Source organism: Chelonus insularis, unplaced genomic scaffold, assembly GCF_013357705.1.
Source record: "Chelonus insularis isolate UGA/USDA-ARS -01 unplaced genomic scaffold, ASM1335770v1 contig_88_pilon, whole genome shotgun sequence".
In the NCBI taxonomy this organism is placed as follows: Eukaryota; Metazoa; Arthropoda; class Insecta; order Hymenoptera; family Braconidae; genus Chelonus; species Chelonus insularis.
The window spans coordinates 1,839,168-1,863,191 of NW_023276776.1; the positions used below are offsets into that span (position 1 = coordinate 1,839,168).

At 28.8% G+C, this 24,024-nt stretch overlaps 4 protein-coding genes across 16 annotated transcripts; 1 reads left to right on the top strand and 3 right to left on the bottom strand.

The window, feature by feature from the left end:
* Positions 1–409: 409 nt before the first annotated feature.
* Positions 410–4,684, bottom strand: Tsc1 (tuberous sclerosis 1 protein hamartin). The gene is made up of 6 exons (XM_035090992.1): positions 4,545–4,684; positions 4,034–4,178; positions 2,889–3,916; positions 2,461–2,769; positions 2,214–2,393; positions 410–2,138 (listed from the first exon to the last, which is right to left on the bottom strand). Exons 2-6 carry the CDS (start codon positions 4,140–4,142, stop codon positions 744–746), a joined length of 3,021 nt encoding a protein of 1,006 aa, XP_034946883.1. The 5' UTR covers positions 4,143–4,178; positions 4,545–4,684; the 3' UTR covers positions 410–743.
* Positions 4,685–4,936: 252 nt separating this feature from the next.
* On the top strand, positions 4,937–8,059 carry LOC118071683 (uncharacterized). The gene is made up of 14 exons (XM_035090993.1): positions 4,937–4,992; positions 5,168–5,224; positions 5,347–5,454; positions 5,532–5,752; positions 5,848–5,970; positions 6,031–6,109; positions 6,223–6,360; positions 6,426–6,612; positions 6,710–6,840; positions 6,909–7,055; positions 7,155–7,300; positions 7,381–7,662; positions 7,785–7,851; positions 7,927–8,059. Exons 2-14 carry the CDS (start codon positions 5,198–5,200, stop codon positions 7,936–7,938), a joined length of 1,668 nt encoding a protein of 555 aa, XP_034946884.1. The 5' UTR covers positions 4,937–4,992; positions 5,168–5,197; the 3' UTR covers positions 7,939–8,059.
* Positions 8,060–8,566: 507 nt separating this feature from the next.
* Positions 8,567–12,020, bottom strand: LOC118071707 (uncharacterized). 3 transcript variants are annotated; one of them, XM_035091039.1, is made up of 3 exons: positions 11,847–12,020; positions 11,444–11,551; positions 8,567–11,167 (listed from the first exon to the last, which is right to left on the bottom strand). In XM_035091039.1, exon 3 carries the CDS (start codon positions 11,131–11,133, stop codon positions 8,665–8,667), a length of 2,469 nt encoding a protein of 822 aa, XP_034946930.1. In that variant the 5' UTR covers positions 11,134–11,167; positions 11,444–11,551; positions 11,847–12,020; the 3' UTR covers positions 8,567–8,664. The 3 variants fall into 3 exon arrangements, with proteins under 3 accessions (XP_034946930.1, XP_034946929.1, XP_034946928.1); XM_035091038.1 differs by having other exon boundaries at positions 8,567–11,211; XM_035091037.1 differs by having other exon boundaries at positions 8,567–11,211; positions 11,444–11,645.
* Positions 12,021–12,322: 302 nt separating this feature from the next.
* Eph (Eph receptor tyrosine kinase) lies at positions 12,323–23,714 on the bottom strand. Of its 11 annotated transcripts, XM_035091629.1 has the most exons (15): positions 22,791–23,710; positions 21,566–22,102; positions 20,937–21,016; positions 20,025–20,847; positions 19,782–19,942; positions 19,414–19,690; positions 19,139–19,327; positions 18,951–19,062; positions 18,802–18,872; positions 18,413–18,430; positions 17,715–17,942; positions 17,158–17,627; positions 16,740–17,077; positions 15,557–15,749; positions 14,161–14,303 (listed from the first exon to the last, which is right to left on the bottom strand). In XM_035091629.1, exons 2-15 carry the CDS (start codon positions 21,651–21,653, stop codon positions 14,295–14,297), a joined length of 3,057 nt encoding a protein of 1,018 aa, XP_034947520.1. In that variant the 5' UTR covers positions 21,654–22,102; positions 22,791–23,710; the 3' UTR covers positions 14,161–14,294. The 11 variants fall into 11 exon arrangements, with proteins under 11 accessions (XP_034947519.1, XP_034947521.1, XP_034947520.1 ...); XM_035091628.1 differs by lacking the exon at positions 15,557–15,749 and having other exon boundaries at positions 12,323–14,303; XM_035091625.1 differs by lacking the exon at positions 14,161–14,303 and having other exon boundaries at positions 15,158–15,749; positions 18,802–18,869; positions 22,791–23,713.
* Positions 23,715–24,024: the final 310 nt, after the last annotated feature.

A 24,024-nucleotide genomic window follows, 5' to 3' on the forward strand; every position in this document is an offset into this window, starting at 1 on the left:
TTTATAATATTATAATTACGTAAAAAGTTTATTTTCTTTATTTTATATGTTTCTTTTTTTTTTTTTAATTTGAGTTGTACAATCGTATCACTGAAATTCTTTGAGTTACCATAAACAATACATTTATTCTAATTGAATATATAAAAAAATTTGTATTTCAGACTAATTTTTTACAACTTTGGTTATGCATTTTACAAAAGGTTGCCGAATGATTATTCAATTTATATTTAAATACCGTCATTTAAAATAATTAACTCAAAAATTTTGTCCAAGTAATAATTCATTAAATTGCAAAAGTTATAAGTTATAAAATTAATCAATATACTATCGACAATTTTTTTTTTTTAAATGAGGATAAAAAGATTTAACAATCAATTAATTCGAGTCAACTAAATAACAGTTTGTTATATATTTTTTTTTTAGATTTTTTTATTGTTTATGATTACAATCTGATGATTCATGATTTTCTCAGACGCATTTAAAAACGTTTAGTTTTAATAAGGCGATCAGGACGTTCTTTGATACTCTAAAAATTTTCTTTAATTTTTTTTTTTCTATATATTTATCAACTTTTTTTTTTATTACTCTCTCGTGTCTGTTGGTGATAAAAATTGTAAGACACAAAAGGCCTTGACAAGTTCATTCGTTTAATTTCTTAGAATAATTGTAATAATTGGTTTATCTATTTATATAATTTTTTAATGTTATATTAAAGAAATGGTGTTATTAAATGGCATTAGTCTTTATTTTCGCCGCACAGGAGTTGTAGATTGACTAAAAGTGGAAACTGAAGGTTCCACAATAGCTTGAAGATTCGAAATTTCACCAGCTGAATCATTATAATCATTCATAATTCCTGTATTTGATTGAAAAGAAAGATTTCTTCCACTTGATGATGCCAAACTACTAGATAATGGTGGTGATCGTTCATTCGGAGATTCAGAATACGTTAAATTAGCGGTATTTAGTCCCAATTTACTATTTGCAGCTTCTAATTTACCATGAAGTTCCAGGATTCTATTCTCAAGATGCAGATTTATTGATACTTGAGTATTATATTTAGATTCAACTGCTCGTAATTCTGCATCATTACGTTCCTGTGCTTCAAGAAGTAAACGTTGTTGGTCCAACAATTGCGACTCCATATCAGTTTCACGTTTTTCTAATTCAACTAATCGTGTTCTTAATCCATCTATCGTAGCTTTACGTGAATCTAATTGTCTTTGAAGATTCACTACTTCTTCAGCATAAGCTTTTTGTATGTATGCTGATTCCTGTCGAGACATTGATACAGGTGATGAAAGTCTATGTAAACATTTTATTTGAGTTTCTCCTAATAAAAGGTATTTCTTTTGAATATTCTCTAATGTTTTCTTTAGGCGTTCGCCATGTTTAGCAGCTTTTAAAGCATCTTTGAGTTGATGACCAGCATCAAATAAAGCTGCTTCAGCCTCTCTTGTTTGTTTCTCACATTCGGAAACTTTCTTTTTTTCTTTATTTAGCTCTATTTCTAATAGTTTTACTTGTTCTTTTAAAATTCGATGAGCTTGTTGCTCTTCTCGGTATTTAGTTTGCCAAAGTTCTATAGTTTCTTTAGATTTTTCTTCAAGTATTTTACTCTCTTGATTGTTTTGTTCTATTTCATTTTTTAGAGCTATCACTTCAGATTCCGTCATTCGTAGTCGATCAGTTAAAGCATTATTTTGTTCTTCAAGAGCTCTTGAATTTCTTAATTTCCCTAAAAGTCTTCTATTACGTTCTGCATGAACTTCTCTTCGTTGTCTTTCAAAAAACAATTGCATTTGCATTAATTGCAGATGTTGGTTTATACACTCTAGCTCGCTTAAACCTTCTTCTGTTAGATTATCATTGTCATCCTCGTCTGGACCCTTTTTCTTAAATTTCATTTTCTTCTCTGATGAATCATTCGAGCTGACTCGCGCACAAGCTTCAATATAACGGTCTAACATTAAAGTTGGTGACAAACGCGAATCAGAATTTATTTTTGTTATTTGCTGTTCTTTAGTTTTCGGTTCTAAAACTTCATTTAATAAATGTTCATACGGAATAAGGTCCGTTGTTTGTGTGCACACTTCGTTACTTGGCTTCAAGTCTGAACATGATTCGGATGATTGGGCCTATTGCAAGTAAATGAATAATTATAGTCACTCCCTTACTTTAAAAATTATAATGTCAAATTAAATCATTCTTACTTTTTGATTATTTAATGAAGATGGGGTTGAAGGAACTGATTGTTGCCTATTACAATCAATGTTGAGCCTTTTAAATTCATTAAATAAATTCTTCTGTGATCCTTGTCTACATTCTTGATGATGTTCAAGTCTTTCTGTATTATTTATACGAATTTTGTGCGAGCTGACGATTTCGGAAACCTATAAAATAATCAATGAAATATAAAATATCATTAAATTAATGGAAAAAAGTCCAAACAATATTTACCTCTTGATCTTCATTCCAAGAATCATTTTTTCCATTTTGATTTGTATTTTGATCGCCCACTTTATCAACACATTCAAGACTTATCGCATGAGCCTGTACAATGGAGTGTCTATCAGCAAAAATTCTATCCATTTTTTGAGAAAAAATTCTACTCTCAGTATTGGTTATGGCAACAAATGCTGATGCATTAATATTATTACTAATAGGCGTTGAAGGACGAGAGTTATTTGATAAAACACCATTGCCAAAACTACCAAGAGCTCGGACTGCAGAGCTTATTGGTGTATGCCTTGACGCCTGTCTTAATTCCTACATTAAAAAAAAAAAGATTATATTTATTATTAAAATTATGTAACTCATTATTCATTTAACAAATTATATAATTTAAAAACTTTCTTTCTTAGTTAATAAATGTATAAATAAATTACTTTAACTGGTGTAGTTTCAGGTGTAGCTTCAATAGCAGCTTCAGGTGGAGAAGAATTGCTTCTACTATTATTATTAGGGGTAGACGGTGTAGATCTTGGTTCATGGCTAGTCTGTAAAGTTTTAGGGCTCTGAGGAGGTATGCTCATACTTGGAGACCAAAAGGTATCTTCATCTTTATCATTATTAGTTACAGAACCCAATAATCCTTCAGTAATATTAACAGGAGTCGAGAGACACTGACGATCTAGAAGTGGAGTAGCTCGTAAGTTATTTGATACATAGGCCTCTTCTCGACTCCTATTTAAAGCAAAAGATTCACATTCAGCAACGACATCATGATGTTCCATTTTTTTCCATCTAGCAGCATTTGTTTCAGTATCTTTAGAAGCAGTGATAAGTGAAGGATGCATTCTGACTGAATCAAGCATTGGTTTGATAATATACTTGTAAGTAGCATCATTATCTTTTGCTGAATACTTTGTTTGTAAATATGAAAAAAGACTGCAAGGATACATTGGCCAAAGTCTCTGAAAAAGGTGATAGAGTCCAAGTTGCAGATGTAGAAGATAGAATTGATCTTTTCCAGATAAATTAGAATGGTTTGTGAAAACATTGTTTGATTGAATATGGTAGGATGAAGCCAGATGGATAAAAATGTCAAAAATTTCATTAAGATAAGGACCAATTGCTGCTGGAAGCATTGGAATTAATATTATCAGTAATAATAATGCACTGATTATTGATAAGGCATCAGATTCCTGTTTTAATAATTTTAGTAGTTCCTTAAACAGTGGATGATTAGTCAACTTGTAAATCCATGTTGGTTGTCGACGAGCTATGTGTCCTAAGACGGTTAATGCCTGAACACGTTGATTATTACTGGAAGGTTTTGTTAGAGTTTCTGATAATCGATCTAAAAGATGTTTATCGTGAGGGTCTCGTACACTGGAGAGAACTTCAATTGCTCGAATAGAATTTGTTGAAAGAAAATAATCAAATAATCCATTAACGAGACAACTGTCTTTGGCTGTAAACAAAAAATAACATACTGCTAATATCTAAAAGATTAAATAGTAAAACACTGCTTATAATATTTAAATATGTATGGTAGTATGTATTGATAATAAGAATATTCGTCACTTACTTAATGAAAATTGATCATGAAAAATTTTTTTTGTTTCTTCAACATCACTAGATTCATTTGATTCAAGTAATTGAAAAATTTCAGCTGGACCAATGCTATTACTACCCATACCTTCAGCTAGCTATCTAAATGAATAATTTGCCACCTGAAAAATAGAAAATTGTCATAAGTTTTTGTAATTAAAATATAGTGAGTCAATGTCACCTAAGTAATGTATAATAAGTTCAAGTTGATAGACGATTTTGAATGTATGTTTATTAATAAATAATTATGCCTACGTGACATGTCTTGATGAGAAATAGAATATTGTCAATAAAAATTCGTATACCGCTACAGTTAAAGAGTCGGCTAGAAGAATAGCATGTTATCGTTATGGTATTAGCAAATAAGAGATAGAAAAATTACATGAATCAATCAATCACTACAGTAATATCTCAAAAGTAATGATTTAATTGTTTTTATTTTTAGTGATAGATGATCTTCATTGTATATAGAAATTATCAAAACTCACCAAAAGATCATCGACTGTTTTAACAATAAACTCCAATCAACCTCTTCCTCAGAGCCTTCGGGTTGGCTGTATGATCATAGCTAATGGTTGCTAACTCTGGCGCTATCATCTCCAATCTCTTCGGTCAATTGAATATTCTCAGAAAAATAATCCAGTTGGTATTTTATCATTTAACATCAGTTTTATCAACAGCCATTAAGTCGTCTAAAATTTAAATGTGGCATTTTTGAAATGTAAATTACAGCTGATGATTTATTAACTAGTACTACAAACAAAAATAAACATTAACGATAATAGGAAATTACTTTTTTTTTTAATATTATGTTTAAACAATAATAATAATTATTTTTTTAGTTTTTTATGTTATACAAAATATACTGCGTTATTCAATTTTTTTTATGGATACACACGTATACCATCATACTAAAAAAATTTAAGATTCTAACCGGTAAGTAAAATACAGAAACATCTTTCAAATATTTGTATAGATATAAAGTTTTGTTTAGGAATAAGTATGAATCGACAGTAACTCTTAAACTACTAATTGAATTATATGTAATCATTTTTTGTTATACATTAATTCATGTTCAAACTAAAAAAAATTTATTTTTTATGCTTTTGAGGTTATAATTGTCAACAATAAATATTTACAAATGAGAATGGCTCCAAGAAATGACAAGGTAAATAATAATTTCAATTGTTGAGGATTAAATAATGATAATAAATGTTTAAAAAATTTTTTTCTACCTTTAAATTCAAGCATTTATTAATAAATGAATCATTTAAAACCAAACTTTTACAGGAGACAGTTGTTTTCGTAACAAACGTAGGAGTTTATAATAATATAAAGGTTGATGAGCAATTTGTTCTGAAATCAAAGATGATTATGAAATATATTATTGAAAAAAAGGTATACAAGCGGGTTAAAGGAAATTGTACGAATTAAATTTTACTCGAGATTTACTGACGTGAATAAATTAATTGCAGATTTTTAACCGACCTAAAGATGAAATTGGGATTGTATTGACAGGTGTGGAATTCGGTGTAAATGCATTAGATTTAGAACATGTAGAAGATTATCATGCAATAGAAATACCAACTTTTAATATGGTTCAAAAAGTTCTTGAAATTACTGCTTCTGATTGTTTTTTTACCAATTGGATTGATGGAGTGCGAGCAGCAGTAGAATTAATACAACGTCAAGCTGGGTAAATTTGTTACTTTATTCATAATCATTATTTATTCATTCCTTTTTACTGTCAATCTTTTTCGCAAGTGATAAATTTTTCTAAACATTCAACAGAGAATCCGTACGTACTACAGTTATTTTGATTTCTGATTGCCCCAACACGAATGAACTCAATGAGAATACCAGAGTTGATTTGAGTAATACTATTGTTGACAAAACAATTCAATTTCTATGGATGTACGTATTATTTTAAATAAACTCGTTTTCCATTAATATAATAAGTTAATTTTTTTATAGAGGATCCAAGGAATTAAATGATCTTTCAGAAAATGATTTAAACGAGAGTGAAAAGAAGTTGATGAACTTTTGCAGTTTGGTATTATTTTTTTTCTGCTCAATACTCTATAAATGTTTCTAGTATTAGAATTACATCATTTTATCCGTTTTAATTTACTTGTATTTGTTTCAAATTAAAAATTGATCTTACAGGTTTTAGGGACGTACATGTCATTCTCACATGTCTTATCAAAACTAGAATTCTACGGAACAACTACAACTAATCCAACAGCTTGGAAGTGTAACTTGGAGATAGGTGAATTGCGAATTCCAACGGCAATATATCTTCAAGTAACAAATTTAATTCAATAACTACTTATAAAATAGATCCATGTTTAATATCTAATTGTTGATAGATTTTAGAAAATGTTCCAACAAGAAACAAATGGGCCACAATCTCCGTAAATCACAAATCTAATGGTGAAACAGAATTACTTCCTGTGAATAAAAATTTGGCACTAGTTGATCGTCATCGAGAAGAACATAACAAAGAAGAAATTATTAAAGGATTTATGTTTGGAAGAACATTCATTCCACTTTCCGGTGTGTTTTATTTATTTTAATTTACTACGAATTGTGTGTCTGTTATGTTTTATCCAAATCTTGTTCGTTTATTTTTATCATTCAATTTTATTCTTAGATGAAGATAAAATGATGATTAGAAATACAACAGGACCAAGATCATTAAAATTATATGGATTTACTCATGAAAGAAATGTCTCAGTAGAACATCGTTGTGGTATAAAAACCAATATTATGGTTCCTTGGGAGGTTGATAAATTTTCAACATAAATTATATACTATATAGAAATAAATAATTAATTTCAATTCAATTTTAGGGTGGAGAGAAAGAGTTTTTCAGCTTAGTCAAAGCAATGGCAGATTTAAATTATGTGGGTTTGGTTAGAAAAGTTCATACTGAAAATTCAACACCATCAATCCATGTCCTGTATCCACAAATAAGTGATGATGGATTAAAACCTTGGGTATATTTAAATTATTATAGTTTATTTATAATTTATTATATTCAATAAATATATTAAATTATTGATCTAATGTAGCTAAGCTTCTTTTTTTTATTACAGTGTTTTATAATGCACGAGCTTTTATATGCTGAAGAACGAGCAATAGTAGAACCAAGATCCTACGAAATAATACTTAAATCACTCAATCAACAACAATTAGATTCAGTTGATAGTTTACTAGACAACATGATGTTAGAACCCACAGTGTAAGATTTATTTGATTTAAACTAATTATTAGTTCGATGAATATAGATTATAACTATTTATTATGATTTCTCTTTAATAGTCTACTTGATAGTGTTGAAAAATTATATGAACCAGGAACGGTTTCATCTCCAGACATTCAACACATATGGAATGTTATATCGCATCGAGCATTAAAACCAAATGACCCTCTACCAGATCCTACTATGTCTATTTTGAAGCTAATATTACCTCCAGATCGAAATAACGAGACTGATGTTGCAGATAGTGTTACTAATATTGTTTCTCTATTCGATTTAAGTAAAGAACCAGAATATCCTCCTATCGAAAATATTTCTACGCAAAGAACTCAAGCTACTACTCAGTAAGTTTTTCATTATTAATATGTGTATGATATATTCAAGCATACAAAAAGTTTCGTAAGAATCTTTTGAGCTTTTAAATCACCTCAACCATTTATTTATGATAATTTAAAATTATTTTTAGAAAGTCTGCTCCTACTGTGCCTGATGAAAATCTTCCACCTCAAATGGATGTTGATTTAGATGCTTTGGTAAGTAAATCAAGACCTTTTTTATAAATAAATAAACAAATAAATACATTAATTAATTAATTAATTTTTTTGCAGTTCGATGACTGAACTTTAAAAAAGTGGATTTTATATTATAAATCTTTGTCAATCAACGAAGTGAATATATTTTTTAATTAATTATTATTAATCGTACTAAATAAAAAATTTCATTTATTTTTTACTCAAGTTTTACTAAAAAAAAATGTATATGATAAAAAAGGAAGAAAAAAATTTCGCCTCAACTTCCTTCATGTGTCTATGTATTTATAAATAAAAAAAATATTAAAAGTTATAGTTTAAAATGAAATCTCGTACTATATGTATATATTTATACTCTAAAATCTTGATAATTTTATTAATTTAAAGTATGCTAAAACTACAGTCATTCTTTACCTCACAAGTTAACAACTAAAAGATTCATAACGTTTGGATTTTTAAATAACTTAAAAAAAAAAAAAACTCTTGTGTAATTACTTAATTTTATAACTAATATAAAACATCAATAAAATGATAAGGAATCAGTGAATTTTTTGTATATTTATCAAATTATTCACATGCATACATAGAAGAATAGTTTTAATTTCAATATGACAATCTTATTACAAAATACCATAACATTTATAAAAATATAAAATCTATAATTTAAATTATCTATTATGATTCTATATTTCTACTATAAAGAGGTTCTATTTTTAAATTATGGTAATTAATCCGTAGTAATTATAATAAAGGAAACATTAAAAATAAAAATCGTATTTAATCAAATACTATGTGTGCTAATCAGTTTCTTTGACTTTAGTCAATTTCCCAACAATTGGGTAATTTATAAATAAATATATTCTTAGCAGTTGAAATTTTTATAGCTGGAGTTATATTTTGAATCTTGCTTACACATACAATATTGTTTGTTGGTTTTACTTGAGAAATATATTGAGTATTAAATGCATATTTAATATGTCGGAATTCTTGCATAAAAATTTTAAAAATTTTTCGATTCTCGTGTTGAAAGGAGATTATATTAACAATTGTTCCATAATTCCCCATTCCACTAGCGATGATAGAATTACAAAAGTTAGTATCATCTGAGCTTTGTGATTGAAATTTTACACCGTTGATTATTATTTCATCATAACATGATATAAGTTTTGGTTGATAATTTTCCTTTGACAATAATAATTTTTCGTTATTCAATGGTGATCTTACCACTGATTTTCCTGTTACGAAATTCTGGATCTCATACTGAATAGTCGACGTTTTCATAATATCTTGGATAAAATCAGTCGTTTTAGTTGATACAGAAGATTCAAAAGCAGCACTTATAAAATATTTATACATCAAAAAGTGAGTTGTAAACTCATCAATACGTTTATGTGGATTCCTTACTACGTTTATTATTTTGTTGTTCCACCATTCAAATGGGTATCTAGAATAACTCCAAATTGGACCCCAATTCCGTACGTTGTCTGTGATATGTGTCAATAAATGAATATTATATGACAAATTTGGTATCCCGAAATACTGTTCAAACAGTTCAACATATTTTTTTAATAGATCATCAGCACGATTTAGTCGTTCTTGTGTCACACAATCATTATTGAGAATGTCTATTGCTTCAGATAAGAACGATAAATGCTTGGTGTATTTAACATTAATAACACCTTCCAAACATGCGGGAGCATATCCCAACCAATTCTTCCATTCACAAGGTTTCCATAGATGCCATTTTGATATACTTCTAGGGTTTCTGGAGCAACAACTCGGTAGTTTAATATTCAAAAGTGTTTTATCTATCAATGAACGATAACTGGCCTTTCCAATGTAATAGGGAGCATTTGGAGTTTTCATCAGCATTTTAAAATGCTGTTTTACAACACCTAGAAAGACTGTATCCATCGAATCAACTACTACATTTTTACATATGTCGAATAAAGGTAATGCAGTCAGGGATGATATTTTTTGAATACCATTGACTGTTGTTTTTATGTTATAAGCTTGCAACATATCATTAACGACTTCATTATGAGTTCTTAAACGACCACAACTTTGAGATATAGGATAAACATACTTTTCTGCCGACAATTTGTGACCTTTATCATAACAATTGATACATCCATTATCTTTATCATATTGATTCATCTGTAAAATACTTGCACGTGTATCAGAATCTATGGTACAAATGACAGCAATGAACTTTGATGTTATTTCTACCCCTTGAGATGATTTCCAAACAATTCCATGGTCATATAATTTTTTCATCTCAGTCATAAATGGAATTAAAAAATGATTAATATTCAGAGGTTTACAATCAACATAAATTCCTGCTAATAGCATAAATTGTCTTCTCATATGTGGAGGCAATTCATTAATCTCGACATAAATTGGCCAAGCATTCATATCTGATGAATTTAACAACCTACGTGGCCCGACATTGAAAGTCAAGCTAAAATTGTTTCGATTACTTAAAAAATTACCGTCTGAACATAATCGACGATATTCAGCTCCATCATAAATATCTTCTAAAGCGTCATTTTGCTTTTTTATCCTGTTAAATCTGTATTGTAGTAATTCATACATATTAGGTATTGAAAACAGCTGTTTTAGTTGTGAAGATAGATTGATTTCCAAAAAATGTTTTGCGAATGATATTGCCGATTCAGGTTTATATTTTGTACAAGCACAATATTTTTCAAATTTGTTCCCAATTCTTTTACCATAATATCTTTGACATAATCGACAATAATAATACTCAATGATGCTAGAATTGCCATGATTTAATGTCTTCCAAAATACATTTTTCGTGATTGGCAAACCATTAGAATTGAGAATAAGCTTCAACACTTCTAAAAGACTTAAAATCGCCTTAAAGCTTAAATGATGTCGCAAAGCTATAGATATAGCTCCAAGCAATTGCTCTTTTGCAGTAGAATGAAGTTGACAAGTTGATGAGGATTTGAGATCTATGTTATTATCAGCATCATCATCCTCATCATCATCTTCATCGTCTTCAGTATCCTCATCACTGTCATAAAATCTATATTTATTATTAGCCCAATCGTCATCATCATTATTAGTATCTTCATTACTGCTGCTACTTTCACTATCACCACTGCTACTACTTTCACTACTACTATTATCGCTTTTATCATTGCTATCATCTTCACTATCATCATCATCATCATTATGATTATTTTTTCCAGGTTGTCTAGGCTGGCTTTTCATATCTTGAAAATTTCTCGGAAGGTTTTCATCCATGTCAACTTCCATTTTCAATGAATTTTCCGGTAATTGATTGTTTGCTCTGGAAGTAGATGGAAGTGTATTTTTATCGGATGATAATCGAGCCTAATAAAAACCAAAAATTCATTATAATAACTGTACTTTCTCATTATGTGAAATGAGAATTAAATAATAAGCAATTCCATTTAATTTCGATCATTCTTTTTTTAAGCAATAAATACAATTTATCTTGTAACATTCATAGTTAACTCAATTACCTTCTTCTTAGGTTTGATGACCATACTTATTGAATTGTCAGACTTAGTAAAAAATTTCAACATGCAGGAAAATTACTTACTGTTGTTTTTGAAGAAGCTTTTGATTTTGCCGATGAAGTAGAATTATTCGGAGATGCAGTTTTACAATGTTTTGATGCAACGGAATTATCCTTCTCCACGGATCGTTTCTTTGAATTGCGAGAATTGTCCATGTTTATTAGAAATAAAGTTAAATTGGTATGAACGTAAACAATTGCAAGATGACAATTTATTTGATAAATACTGAAATTTTATTATATTCACATTTAACCTCATTTTTAAACAATTAAAATAATTTAAATTTACTACTATTAAACAATAAAAAAAAGGAAACAATTTGTCAACGTAAAATACTTTTATAATTATATCAAATTATCTGTTAATCTAATGAAATGTATCATGACTAAATTGCAATCTTAAAATATTCATTTTATCATAACTCACCTTATTTTTCAAAGACGCATTAACGTAAGTAAGTGTTTATTATTTAATTACACTTATAGACAATATTAAAATTATTTCTTGTTATTAAAAACACTTGACAACAAATAATTTACATCATAATCCATCTACAAGTACGATAGACGCGTAGAAGTGATTGTTGACGTCGTAGATTTAGCGTCCATGATCCAAACACATGTTGTATGTTGTGCCCTTTCTTCTCATCAATTCAAGAAGAAAGACCTGTTAACGTCATTCTTCTGGTTCTAAGAACGCATAGCATGTAACCGTCCGCCTGTTATATACATTTCAACACAATAAATGAAATGTGGTTGTACAGATTAGTTGGAATTTATCAGTGATATATCTTTCAGTGGATGTATAAAAATTTTTTAAACACCCTACACATTGCCAAAAATAATATCTACACATGCTTGAAGGTAAATTGAAGCTATAAAAAAAAATTCATAACACGCCAATTATTTTTATGTTATTTTTTATTATAGTGCCATTATTTTTTCCACAATATTAATACATTTTCCCATTCATATCCCCACATACTCATATACACACAATAATGTACACGTTATCTCTATCAATATTTTTCATCTCGAAATACAACAAAAACCGGCAATAAATAAATAATAATTCCTTTATCTTTTCTCATCTACTATGTACTTGTTTTTTTTTTTTTTATTACATTGATTGATTTATTCATTATAATTATCAAATAAATTAAAACAAAAAATTAAACAAATGTAAACTATCGAGATATTTATAAATTCGTTTTGTGACTGCGTTGTAAATACGCATTGTATACACGGATCAATGATCATTAAGATAAATTGTTCCAATTTTAAATATACCTATTTTATTGTTAATATTAAATTTTGTCATTTTTTGATTCATTAAAATTTTTCTTATATTTTCATTCTCTTTTTCTTTCTGTATGTTTTCTATGTACAAAGCCTTTCTCAACACACATACACAGACCTCTATATCTTCGTATCACATACAAGCTGCAGCATTTTACACCCTTATATTTGATAAATTTTCATCTACTTCATCTTTATTAGCCCTTTGCCTTTTCTTTTTTATTAATTTTTCTAACGTTTTTTTCATTTTATACTATTCTATTAAAAATGATACATTTTAACACGATATCTTTTTTTTATCTCTGCAAATTACCACTCAAATTTATCGGTTTTTTTTATTGCTTAATCATTGCGGTTTACTCTTTCTTTCGTTTTTACTTATATTTTTTCTATTATTATTTCTATAATTCATTAATATAAAAGATTTATTTATTTATCTTATTTGATTAAAACTACGAAAATTTTATCATAGTAAATCATTTTTTTCATCCTTTTTACACTAAATTTCATATATACTTTGTGTAAATATCAAGTTTAAGCCTTTTCTTTTTTTTTTTTGTTTTTTTTTTTTTTAAATTACATTATCGTAATTTTATATCAACTGTGTCAAGTATATGTAAAACTTTCAGTACGTATTTTTTGTTTTAAATATTACATACACGCATACATACATGATTAAATTACATTTTTCAATATTAAAATAATGAAAATAAAAATTAACAAACAATTTAGTAAAGCAAAAGTATATTAGGCCATTAAATATTCTATTATTCTTTTTTTTTCTGCGATTTTTTAAAATCGTTTAATTATTATAATAAAATTAAGGCTATTGAAACATTATTTATTGCTGCTGCTAATGCTGTGCATAAAAACAAGTGTAAAAGAATAATTTTAAATCAAATATACATTATTATTTGTTTGTAAATACACATGGTTTGTCGTCATGGATTTTTGCAATTATTGTGTATATAAATGTATATAAAGTTCATATATATATACAACAGAACACAATTCATTAGATATAAAAAATAATACAAAAAAATAAATGCATCAAAAAAATTAGGCAGTGTTATTGCTTTTATGACTTCACTGTTTGTCATTCACTCACACTCTCTCTCTCTCTCTCACTTTTCCATTTCTAATATTTATATATAAATATATATACATATAATTATAATAATTATATATGTATATATTTTTATATTATATTAACCATCATTTCACATTTTATCATTACTAATTACACTACATATTATTTCCATAATTTTTATCGTTGTTGCTATTTAGGGTCCAATGGAATGTAAATATAATTAATTATTAAACAAGAAAGCCCTGGGACGTAGCTGCCGACATTTGCGCTCTCAATGCCGTAACACTATTCATTATTTTTTTCTGATGACCTGCTAAAGTTATACCAAGTGCTGTCAATTCTTGTACAGTCATCCTTGCTGCTGCTTCCAAACTTATTATACCAGCTCTTTCAAAACTTTCTGAATAACGTGACATTTTGATAGATGCTAACCACTCATTTACAGATGTTAATTGGGTCAAATCCACTGCATCTGGAGCCAACGGATTAGTTCCCCTGTGAATAATAATAATAATTCACAATAATCATTGATTATTAAATATTTGTTTATGAGAGGTAGATGATATATACAATAACAAAAAAAAAATAGTAGCAACATATTAACAATAAAGTATCCCAAAAATTTCTTCTTTCAAGAAAAAATACATTTTCTCTTTATTCTCCTACACTCTCCATTTTTTCAACTGTATCATCATACTTATTTAATTTAAATAAATAATAATTGTTGCAGGAAAAAAAAATTAGCAAGCAGTGCGATCAAGTTTTTAGAAAAAATTTCTCATACATACTTTTATATTATGTTTATGTACATTTGTGTGTATTTTATAATATATACATTTGTCAGTCATTGTTAATTAATGATAATAATGCATATTTTATTAATATTATTATTATTATTATTGTTTCTAAACAACAAGGTGAACAGGGCGAGGGGGGAATACTTTCAGTACTTTTAACTACACTCTAAAATGGACTATTTATTAATTGGCAAAACTTGACAATCTTTTTTCATCTCATTGATTTTTTTTATTCGTTTCATTTTTCTTTACCTTTGCCTCAAATGAACGACGATTGTAGATGTAGCCGGTGGAGGTGGGGGTGGTGCACCTCTTTCTCTGATTCTGGCACAATTATTGTTGTTATAGTTGTTAAAATTAGTTACATATACACAACTAATTCACTAATTTATTTTAAATATTTTTTTAATCTTTTATTATACTATATATTTTTATTTTTATATAATAAATCTATCTTTATCGTCGTCGTCGTATCGTTGTCTTATAATAATTGTCGAAATAAAAAATTAAATTATACACATCCATTTAAACACGTTTTTTTTTTATCTGTCATACATATTTGATCTCACTTTTTTCTCATATTTTTTATGTACTCACATACACACTCACACATTCAATTATAATTATTATTAAATATTCTAAATACTGTTATTACATTTTACAATTAATTAAAAACTTTTTTTTTTTTTTTTTAAATAATCGTTGTACATTTTGCTACAATTACTATTAGAAACTACATATTTAACCGAAATGTGAAAATGGTACCCAATTTGGATAGACAAGTGTAGGTGGTTGTTGATGTGGTTGTTGTTGTGATTGATAATGTGATGATGATGATGGTAGTACATGTGTTGCTGTTGTTGCTAAACGTGTATGATAATTATGCCCAACTACCCCACCCTCCCAGTTTCCTTGTTCTGGCATTACAGAAACAGCCGTACGGCCACCTACCCCCATAGCAAATGGTTCAGCTGCCACGTCTATAAAATGACTTGTACACATAAGTCCACCAACACCACCACCACCACCACCGCCACCACCACCCCCTCGGCTATTTGGTCCAGTCACATTTGTACACATTTGATTATTTAAACTTGTCGATGCTGATCTTATAAAATATGGATTATGAGCTGGTGGCCTCACACTGTTGCCGTTGATGATGTTGAAGTTGATATTGTTGTTGTTGTTGATGATGATGACGGTAATGATGATGATGATTAAAACAACATGTTAATTTTGATCATTTACCACCAGATGTTCATATATAGTCGTAGTCAAAGTAGTAGTAGTAGTAGCAGTAATAGTAGTAATGGTAGCAGTAGTAGTAGTAGTAGCAGTTGAAGACCGCGTGGATTGGCCAAAAACACAGCACGCAAAACCAAAACCAACAAAGATTAGCCCAAAAAACAGAAATTATAGCAAGAATAAAATAAGCAAAATTTTTATGAAATTTAACAAAAAAACAAATATTTGTTTTACGATTTTAAATACTACGAGTTAAGAGCAATTGACGATAAATAAAAGCTGGTTTGTTAATAATAATTATTAAGTTAAAAAAAAAAATAAATAAATATTATAAATAAAAAATAATAAATAAAATTATTATTTGCTCATTTAATTTGTCCATAAATCAACTTTGCTCTTGCGTCATGTAAAATTTAAAAAATAAATAATTGATAGTAAAAAAAAAATAAATTAAATTAAAAGTTTTAGTAATGAAAAAAAAAAAAAAATTATTTACATAATTAATTATTATGATTAACTTATATTAATAGATAAAAAAGTTTTTAATTTATTGTTTACGCTCCCTTTCTCTCTTTCACTCTCTCTCACTCTCTTTCTGTTAATTTTTCTGATATTATGTAAATAATGAATGATACAAGTGAGCAAAAAGTGAGACTTACACACAAACACGTTTAATGAATTAATGAATAATTCTAAAAAGCGAATAAAGAAAGAAAATTTTAATATATAGACACTGGAGTAAAATCAACTTATGGACACTATTTGTATTTTTGAATAGTCACCATCACATCCGTTTTTCTTCATATTGTCATTGTTTTTTTTTTTATATCAAAATATTAAATAATATTTTATATTTAAATTATATTATTAAAAATGAAACGATATTTACCTGTTTTGAGCAATCTTTCTTAATGTATCTGGACTTCGTATAAGTTTATCCAATGTTTGTGTGAGATTTGCAAAAGTAGGTCGATGAGTTCGCTCTTTTTGCCAGCAATCAAGCATTAATTGATATATAGCTTCAGGACAATCCATTGGTGCTGGTAATCGGTATCCTTTCTCAATTGATTTAATAACATCTTGATTCGACCAATTCCAATATGGTCTTTCACCATACGACATAACTTCCCAACAAACTATGCCCATACTCCAAACATCTGATGCACTTGTAAATTTTCTAAATGCTATTGCTTCTGGTGCAGTCCAACGTACAGGTATTTTTCCACCCTGAATCATGAAAAAAAAAATATGACATCTTGCAGTTTTACATTCATTTAAATGGAATTTGAATATTTAATTTTACTTACTCGAGTCGTGTAAGCACCTTCTGTTGCACTTTCAATTTCACGACTAAGTCCAAAGTCAGCAATTTTACAAACTAGTGTGGCATTAACAAGAACATTTCTTGCTGCTAAATCTCGATGAACATAGTTCATCTCAGCTAAATATTGCATTCCACTCGCAATACCTCTTAACATTCCCACCAATTGTAACACTTGAAATTTACCATCATTTGCACGTAGAAATGTGTCCAAACTACCGTTCTCCATAAATTCCGTAATAATCATCACTGGATTACTTTTTGTCACAACACCCTGAAGAAATATCACATTTGGATGCTCAAACTGGCCCATTATTGACGCTTCAGTTAAAAAGTCATTACGCGCTTTGTCTGCTGAGCCAGGTTTCAATGTTTTTATAGCCACATCTATTTCTGTTCGTCCATCTGGTGGTAATTTTAATTTTCCTCTACATACATCTCCAAATTCTCCACCACCTGAAAATTTTTTTCATTATTATCCTCGCTTGTTATTAATTGAAAATAAAATGAAATTTTTTCCTTTTGTTTTATTGCTGAATTTACCTATAATCGCTTCAATAGTGATATATCCAGCATCAATCTCTCGAGCAAATTCACGTACTGCTTGGTTTGGATCTTCATATGTATGAGGATCGACATAACTTTTTGCACTATTTGCTCCACCACCAGCAGTAGCAGCAGTAGCACTACCACCACTACCAGCACCGGCATTAGCAGCAGCAGTAGTACCACTTGAATTCACTCCACCCGGTGTAAATAATGGTGTAGTCACTGTAATCAATTATATGTATTTTTGTTATTGTTATCATTAACATGCATTTTAATTTTAACCTTCTTTTAAAAAATATTTATTCATTATTATCATAATCATAATCATCATCATGGACACTTATCACTAGTACATGCTTTTCCTTTTTAATAATAAATATTTAAATAACAAACTCCAATAAATTCACAACACATTATTTTACCATTCATCAAAGAAAAATTAAAACTGTGTACATCATTTTATTTATCAACTACTTATTTTAATATAATTATAATATAAAAAATCTTTTTATCCCAATATTTTTCATGCAAAAATTTGTAAACTAAAAAATATATATTTCATGCTAATAATATAGACAAAAAAAATTTTAATTCATCATTCTACTCTAATACTACTAAAATCAATCGAATGTCAATGAAAAAAAAAAACTTTGACGCAAATAAAAAAAAAGTGTTGGTTAAAAAAGACTTACTGTAGGTCACAACTAGTCCTGTCATCGAGTAGACAAGCAGGCGATTTTTTTTTTGTTTCAATTGTTCATGTATATATAAATATAAATTTTCAAATTGATTTATTTGTTTTCATATAGGTAGTAGAGGTGGTGGTGGTAGTTGTAGGTAGTAGTTCAAGTGTGGTTAAGGGAATGCGCACATGAAAAGAAAGAATTGAAAGAATTTAGTTAGAAACAATCAAGTAATTTGGCCAAATTAAATAAAAATAAAAAAAAAAAAAAACGACGAAAGAATGTGGCGGGAGGGTTGTCATAAATTTTTAAATTTATACTTTATAATAATTAGTCCAATAATACTTCTATTGTTGTTTAAAAAAAAAAAAAAATTAAATAAATAAACACAAACGTACCTTCACCATTTCTGTATTCCAGTGTATCACAATCGCTTGGTTGTTTCTTATTACATTCATCAGAAGCTCTGCTGAAATAAATTAATTATTTTTATTTAAACTTTTGCACGATTTTTAAAATTTACAATTACTAGTCACATAATCATTACCTTCTTAAAAATAATACAGTCATGATAATAATTATCACAAGTAAAACTACTACTGCGACAATTGCTCCTGCAATTATTCGCACTTGCATATTATCATCATCACCGGCGTGATCTATAAAATATAATATATAATTAATTAATCATCTTTTTAACTATAGATAATCAAATCAAATATATTAGACATTTACCTAATCCCATAATATGGGCAGTCTTTTTATAAATCACCGGTGTATATTCACCCCATCCTCGTGTTGTCTTCGCTCTTACTTGAATTGCATAATCAGTTGCCGATTTTAAACCTTTAAAGGTTGCCGACAGATCATGTGTTTGAAGTACTGTTGCATTCGTTGCATCATCGAAACGTGGGTATACTCGTACTGAAAAAATTTTAAATTATTCTTATTCACACGCATACAATAAATAAACGGAGTTAAATCAACGAACCAACTATGTATATATTTACCTTCATAACGTTCTACAATGTCACTTTCACCAACTCCCCCTAATTGTTCTGGAGTAATTGGTGCATCCCAACTTATACTAAGTTCCGAACTCTTGACATTTGTAATTCTAACATTACTAACAAGACTGGGCACACTAGCTTCTGTTGTTACAGTGATATCTACATATTCAGAACGTTTCACCATTTGTGACACTCCATTTTCAGCAAAAACTTGAAAACGATAGGTTTGGACAGCATTTAAATCTGTTATTGTGATTTTAGTGTCATTGAATATTTCCTGTGAATTATTAAGTGTTAATATTAATTGAACAAATATTTCAAATGAATATAAATATAAAAAAAGATTTTAAAATATCAATAAAACTCACAGTGTTTGGAATATATTTGACATTTGAACTGCAAGCGTCACATACAACTCGATAAGTTGTATCAGTCCTACCACCTTGCATGTGCGGTGCATTCCATGATAAAATGACAGTTGACTGATCAACAAAACTAACAGTTAGATTTTGTGGTGCGGATGGCGGTTCTGTAATATATAAATAATGACAATAAATAAATTATCTTCTTATACAATAACAACTGACAAAAAAAAAAGAATGAATAATTACGTGTGCATGGCATTTTTTTAGGATCTTTAGGCGCTCTAAAATAGCCAACATCACATCGGCATTCAGTAAATCCATAATCTGGTGCTGTACTGTGTGCAGGACATTTTTCACACGTATGTGAACCCGCTTCATGTTTAAACTTTCCAATAGGGCACTCATTACACTGCTGTTTTTCAATGTCAGCTTGATAACCAGGCTTACAGTGACATCCACCAGAAGGTAAATACCATTTACCATCTCCTTTACACAAAAATGTTGGCTGTTCAATTTTAACAGCATTATCGACACATGTACCAATCGTTTGTTCAATCAATGCCACTTCACGGCCAGTTGGTGTCGCCGGAAAATGAGCAAAATTCACTGATACCTCTGGGCAACTTATATAATAAACCTTTATAGCAAGTATAGAGATACAAGCACCTTGATCTCTAAATGCAAAATAGACTCCCTTTTTAGTTACTGGAATAGATTTAACTTCTGTATTAATTACAACTTCTGTATTTGTATTAAATCGTCCTTCTCCAGCAGCAATGCGACCAATCAATTTATAACTTTCTGGCTCCCATGGTGGCGGTTCTTTAGTTGCTGCATCAAATTCATAATAAAGTAGAGAAAATGTTTCCTTACAACTTAGAGCATTTCCCGGAAATAATGAACAATCTCTTGTTGTAAATTTAATCTCAATATACATTCGGTTTGCTGGACCACGTTCAATAAATGGTGTCCAAAGCCAGTTATTAACATTATTATAAGCGACATCGCAAACCACGTAACTTCGCCAATTTATTCCTTTATCGAAATTTGTAAATGATTCCTCCACCCACTATACATAGAAAATTATATCATTAATATGAATATTTCCTCATTTTACTCTATTAGTAGTAGCCACTATCATAATGCTACAGTACTTACGCCAGGTGTTGTGGCTTGTGGTCCATATGGAAATTTTGTCCAATCTAAAATTTCTTCCGTTGTCGTGTCCAATAAAACAACTATAACAGGTAAAAGGAAATACATAATTAAAATAAAATTAGTTGCTAAATAGAAAAGTTATGAATAGAATCATAGCAGCAGTAGCAACAGCATCATCATCATCGTCATCGTCATCAACATCAGCATCATCATAGCAGGAAAAAGTGTAAAAGAAAGGGCTAGGGACCAGAGTATAACAGGTATGTACTATAGATACGATAGGCTAGTCTGCTGCTGCTGCTGCTGGTTTGGTTCAAGTAAGGCATTCTTTGCAATGTTGCCGCATCTCACTCTCTCTTTCTCTCTCTCTCTTTTTCTATGTGTATGTGAATCAATGTGTGTGTATGTGAAAAGACGTAAAGAATAAAAAGTTTAAAACTGATGGTTGAGATAGAGAGTAGACTACATAGCACAGAGATACAACAAATAGAAGAATGCTTAAAATTAAATATTTATGTTCTAGTAATGAAATATTATTTTTTATATTAAATTATAATAATATTACATTTCTACTTTTTTCTTCTTTTTATATATTATGATCGAATTTTATATAATATGGTATTTCTTACCTTGTTCTGCTCGAATTGTTGTATCGAAATACAGTAGTAGAAAGATGATAGTGATGGAAGTAACATAATTTTTATCATTTGCATACATATTGTTTATTGTACTTGTTATAACGACTCAAATCCTCATCCACCGCCAGTGTAATACAATGTCGATTCCGTCATCAATTGACATTATTTTTATCACACTTTAGTATTTTGATAACATTCATATCGTTTCCATAAGTTTTCATACATAATTTAAAGTTCGTTATTCTTTTGTGAAAAAGTTTTATAACAAACTTTTTTCAAACATTACGAAGTTTCATCATCATTATTATTATTATTTACAGAGTCTTACTCTTAGTTTCAGTTTTAAATAATTTGTGAGCACAGTTGATGATGATAATAATATGGAGTTTGTTGACAAATGAAACTTGTCAAATATAAATTTTTATATTTATTACAGTATAACACCATTATCGTAGCACATTGTATCTTCGAAACATCACTATAGTGTTATTCTTTGTTATTTTCATTTTTATTTCATATAACCGTGTTCTGAAAAATAAAAAAAATAAACAAAGTTTAACAAACTGTTGCTACGAATATCAATAACAACACAACATAAAACTTATATTCTACTGGAATATTAGATTGAAGTCACAAAAGTTAGACAAAGTATACATTTATATTAGTTGAAATAAGAAAAAAAAAAATATGTCTCTCCTTCAACGGGCAAAGACCCTTCTTTGCACGAGCGAGTTTGCAGATTTTTTGGGGGTAAAGCGGCGCCTCAGGTATACATACTTATAAGAGAGTTGACTCAAGAGCAGCGCACTGACAGCTTTGTAAAAAATTTGGAGACCACTTTCTTTCTTTTATATCATTCACCTCTGTTTTAAGAATATTATATGCAATACTTGTTTATTAATCGCTATATACATGTATATAAAGCAAAAGAAAGAAGCAATTGAGACATTCCGCTGTTATATACATAAAAGTGCACTTGAGGGTTGCAAGTTACACACCCTCTTTAATGTCAACTCAACTCGCAATAATAAAACAAAAATTTTTCAAAATTACAATATTTGATAAATAAATGATAATTCAACTTGCATTTCTATCTAAAATTCTTTTATCTTGTCTAAGTTGTTGAAAATTAAATAATAATATTGTTAACCATTATCACCAAAAAATTTTTATGGTTAATATAACCTTATCATGGTTAAAAAGTTGCAGCACATACCTTGTAAGAAAAAAATACTGATGTAAAAAAATCCGTAAAAATGCAGTTAAAACTGTAGCACACACAAATGCACACACACAGACAATTCTAAAGTTTAACGAAAATAATAAAATGAAATACTAATAAATAATAGGACTTTTTATCAAAAATTCCAAATTATTTTTATAAGCTTTACTTTGATCACTCCAATTTACCGTTGCTGAATAATTTGTCATGGTCGATGATAGAAGTGTGTATGTGTGGTGCACGAAGAGTGAATGCAAGCGCCATTTTAGTTTATTCTTGTGTGCAGTCAATGCGCGACAGTATTCATATATATGAGCGCATAAAAATTATAATAACAAATATTTTAAAAAGAAAAAAAAATAAAAAACACAACACTGAATTATTATAAATTAAAATTAATAATCTTTAGTTAGTATAAATAAATAATATAATTCTATAAACCAACAAGTTTCACTTGAGCTTCATTATTCTTTCACACACACACATACACACTATTATTTTTCAGATTTAATTTAATTATTACACTTTTATCATACACTTACGTCTTTCAGATACTTTTTTACATATTAAATTCACTTTATTTATTTAATATCAACTAAAACACAGTAATATACAACAAAATAATACCGTATAACATTCCGTTCTTTATCCTGCTACTAATACTTGTACTGCTGCTGCTGCTGCTGCTGGCAAGCAAGGAGCAAAGAAACATTGAGAAGCATTAAGGAGATGGAGGCACGAACTGGCACGAACTAAAATTGACTGAAATACCGAAGGGAACTACGCCATAGTTGTAGTAGTAAGGGTTGTCTGGCGGTTAGTGGGGGTTGCCCGGCAGGTTTTCACCGTATACCGCTATTCGGCTGGTTTACACTAGTGCCCACTTTACTCATACATATACACAGATATAATTGTGGATGTACACTTTTTTTATTTATATATATAAATTAAATAAAAATCATTTACTTTCAGTCTATCATTGGTACTGATGATTCAATGATGTTTAAAGTATAGGTTATAAATGGTAATTACATGAAATTTTTATTTCATAAAAAAAGGAGCAACAATAATAAAAACAAAATTATCCCTTGATATAGTATAAAATTGTGTATACTTACAGATCACCACCTCTTATGTATTTTAGAGATTATAATCATTGATTTTTGGAAAAAGTGTAAACCGCACATGCGCGCGAAAAAGGTGTATAAGTAGAAAAAATACATTCATA

Coding starts and splice junctions, on each gene's coding strand:
- Tsc1 (XM_035090992.1), bottom strand. CDS start 4,142: ATGGGTAGTAATAGCATTGGTCCAGCTGAAATTTTTCAATTACTTGAA. Junction 2,770..2,888: donor CTGAAACTACACCAGTTAAA/GTAATTTATTTA, acceptor TTTTTAATGTAG/GAATTAAGACAGGCGTCAAG. Junction 2,394..2,460: donor CTTGGAATGAAGATCAAGAG/GTAAATATTGTT, acceptor ATTATTTTATAG/GTTTCCGAAATCGTCAGCTC.
- LOC118071683 (XM_035090993.1), top strand. CDS start 5,198: ATGAGAATGGCTCCAAGAAATGACAAG. Junction 5,225..5,346: donor TGGCTCCAAGAAATGACAAG/GTAAATAATAAT, acceptor AAACTTTTACAG/GAGACAGTTGTTTTCGTAAC. Junction 6,361..6,425: donor CAACGGCAATATATCTTCAA/GTAACAAATTTA, acceptor AATTGTTGATAG/ATTTTAGAAAATGTTCCAAC.
- LOC118071707 (XM_035091037.1), bottom strand. CDS start 11,575: ATGGACAATTCTCGCAATTCAAAGAAACGATCCGTGGAGAAGGATAAT. Junction 11,212..11,443: donor AAGCTTCTTCAAAAACAACA/GTAAGTAATTTT, acceptor GGTTTTTATTAG/GCTCGATTATCATCCGATAA.
- Eph (XM_035091620.1), bottom strand. CDS start 21,653: ATGTATGCAAATGATAAAAATTATGTTACTTCCATCACTATCATCTTT. Junction 18,873..18,950: donor ACTGTATTATTTTTAAGAAG/GTAATGATTATG, acceptor AATTTATTTCAG/CAGAGCTTCTGATGAATGTA. Junction 17,628..17,714: donor CACTATTGAAGCGATTATAG/GTAAATTCAGCA, acceptor AAAAATTTTCAG/GTGGTGGAGAATTTGGAGAT.